This window comes from Limulus polyphemus, unplaced genomic scaffold (genome assembly GCF_000517525.1).
Source record: "Limulus polyphemus unplaced genomic scaffold, Limulus_polyphemus-2.1.2 Scaffold2251, whole genome shotgun sequence".
In the NCBI taxonomy this organism is placed as follows: Eukaryota; Metazoa; Arthropoda; class Merostomata; order Xiphosura; family Limulidae; genus Limulus; species Limulus polyphemus.
In genome coordinates this window covers 154,587-156,564 of record NW_013667861.1, presented here as the reverse complement: position 1 = coordinate 156,564, position 1,978 = coordinate 154,587, and the positions used below count along the sequence as shown (strand labels likewise).

Below are 1,978 nucleotides of genomic sequence, written 5' to 3'. Positions count from 1 at the left end.
GAACTTATATATATATATATTAAAATCTGATAGAGGCTCAGAAATGCAGTTAAACATATTTTTATTTTTTACAGACTTAAGGAAATGTTAAATGTGTAGAAATCATGACTTGCAAACGTAAGAGAGAATGCACAACTGTTGGAGAGGGATGGCGAATCACGTTTTCTAGGTCGACATTGAAAACTATGCGAGTTCGATATTATATACACACATATATATATATATAATTTGGACGTACTTAACGATTCACTTCTATCAAACCAGTTTTCGTACATAGAACGAGGATTTTTTTAACTTTGATTTTTCACAAGATGACCAGTGGCTCTATCTTTATAAAGTCGTGAAACTAATAGTTCAAACTAGAAAAGTGAAAATCGCCACTCTTCCTTTGATATGCTCAAACAATCTATGGGGGAAGGGGGGGGTTGAGGGTGGTTAACGTTTCACGTATTCAATATCTGATATCTGACCCCCGCCCCCTTTTTTCTGAAGTTAAAAGATACAAATTTAAGCAAAATAAAACTGCAGTTATACTGTATCAAAACTTCTGGTGAAGGACCATATGTGACGTCAAAGCACGTGCATTAGAACCCTTACCTGTAATGGAGCTCTCATACACAGTTCTTCCGCATAGTTGATCAACACAGTCCAGGGAGCAGAAAGCTTCACAAAATGAATGGTTTTCTTTTCGCTTTCTACAACTTCCTGAAAATACAGAAGGGGTGAGAATATCAATACTTATCGTTTGCTGATATGTTTCCCAAAAATGTGTGTGTGTCTGGGGAGGGGGGGGGTAGGTAGGGTAAGAGTTCGAGGGCCACACATCTCCCCCGAAAATTATTTTACGAATACAGAATTAGTCTGGATCGCTTCAGATTTATTGGGGACAAAATATGATTAAATCAAGGAGAAAACTTAAACGAAATGAATGTGAAAAATTAACAATCTGAAGAATAACTTATACAGCCTTCTCTTTTGTTTCCCCAGTCTTCGTATTTTGATTTTTCGACTCTTTGACCACCTACCAAATTACTTTTATATTCTTTACTTGTTTATAGTAATTAATCATATTGGATATAGAAGTTAGTTCAAGTAAACTTGTCGATTTTTATTTAAGGGGGGGGGGGTAAATGAATGTTGGATTCCATAGAGAGAATTGTTTGTTTGTTTGTCTTAGAGCAAAGCCACATCAAGCTACCTGCTGTGTCAACTGCGTGGAATCGAACCCCGGATTCTAGCGTTGTAAGTCCGTAAACTTACAGCTGTCCCACCGGGGGACATATATAGAGAAGTAAATGGACATTGTTTTTAGCTCTCCAGTAGATATTGCTGGTAAATATAACTTTCGTGATATATAATCGTTTCCATCAAGTGTTTTAAAACAGAGAATATAAAAGCCATTCTACACGTGAACTAATACAACTTTTTTACTTGTCTAACTCTCAATATTTACACAAAATTTATCCTAGAACGAAAAATTATCAGGCTCAGTTTTCTAATCGTATAACAGTGTTGGCTCGCACATACCTGTCAATTTTTTTATATCGTCTAATTATTACATTTCAAGAACACAGTTATCTTAATTTTTCAAAACAGACTACTGAATCTACCTCTTCCATGTCCAGACCTGCCTTACGGAGGTTCGACATAAACTTCTTTCTCCACGCCTCGTGTTTGTAGGCTTTCTTACTCGCTTTCTGTGCAGCTTGAGTGTTGAAAACTTCCCCTATTGGCTCCTCATAAACCAATACAAAATCTGCAAGAAAAAAAAATGTTGAAAGCTTCCCTTATTGGCTCCTCATAAACCAATAGAAAAGCTGCAAGAAAAGAAATGTTGAAAGCTTCCCTTATTGGCTCCTCATAAACCAATACAAAATCTGCAAGAAAAAAAATGTTGAAAGCTTCCCTTATTGGCTCCTCATAAACCAATACAAAATCTGCAAGAAAAAAATGTTGATAGCTTCCCTTATTGGCTGCT

At 36.2% G+C, this 1,978-nt stretch overlaps 1 protein-coding gene across 5 annotated transcripts in view; it reads right to left on the bottom strand.

Moving 5' to 3' along the window:
- LOC106466414 (anoctamin-7-like) overlaps positions 1-1,978 on the bottom strand; it is a 94,022-nt gene that overhangs the window by 34,511 nt on the left and 57,533 nt on the right. For all 5 annotated transcript variants that reach the window (XM_022394415.1, XM_013926702.2, XM_022394416.1 and 2 more), the window contains exons 4-5: positions 1,611-1,756; positions 598-705 (exon numbers count right to left, since the gene is read on the bottom strand). In XM_022394415.1, coding sequence (XP_022250123.1) covers positions 598-705; positions 1,611-1,756 — 254 coding nt within the window. The remainder of the gene's footprint in view (positions 1-597; positions 706-1,610; positions 1,757-1,978) is intronic.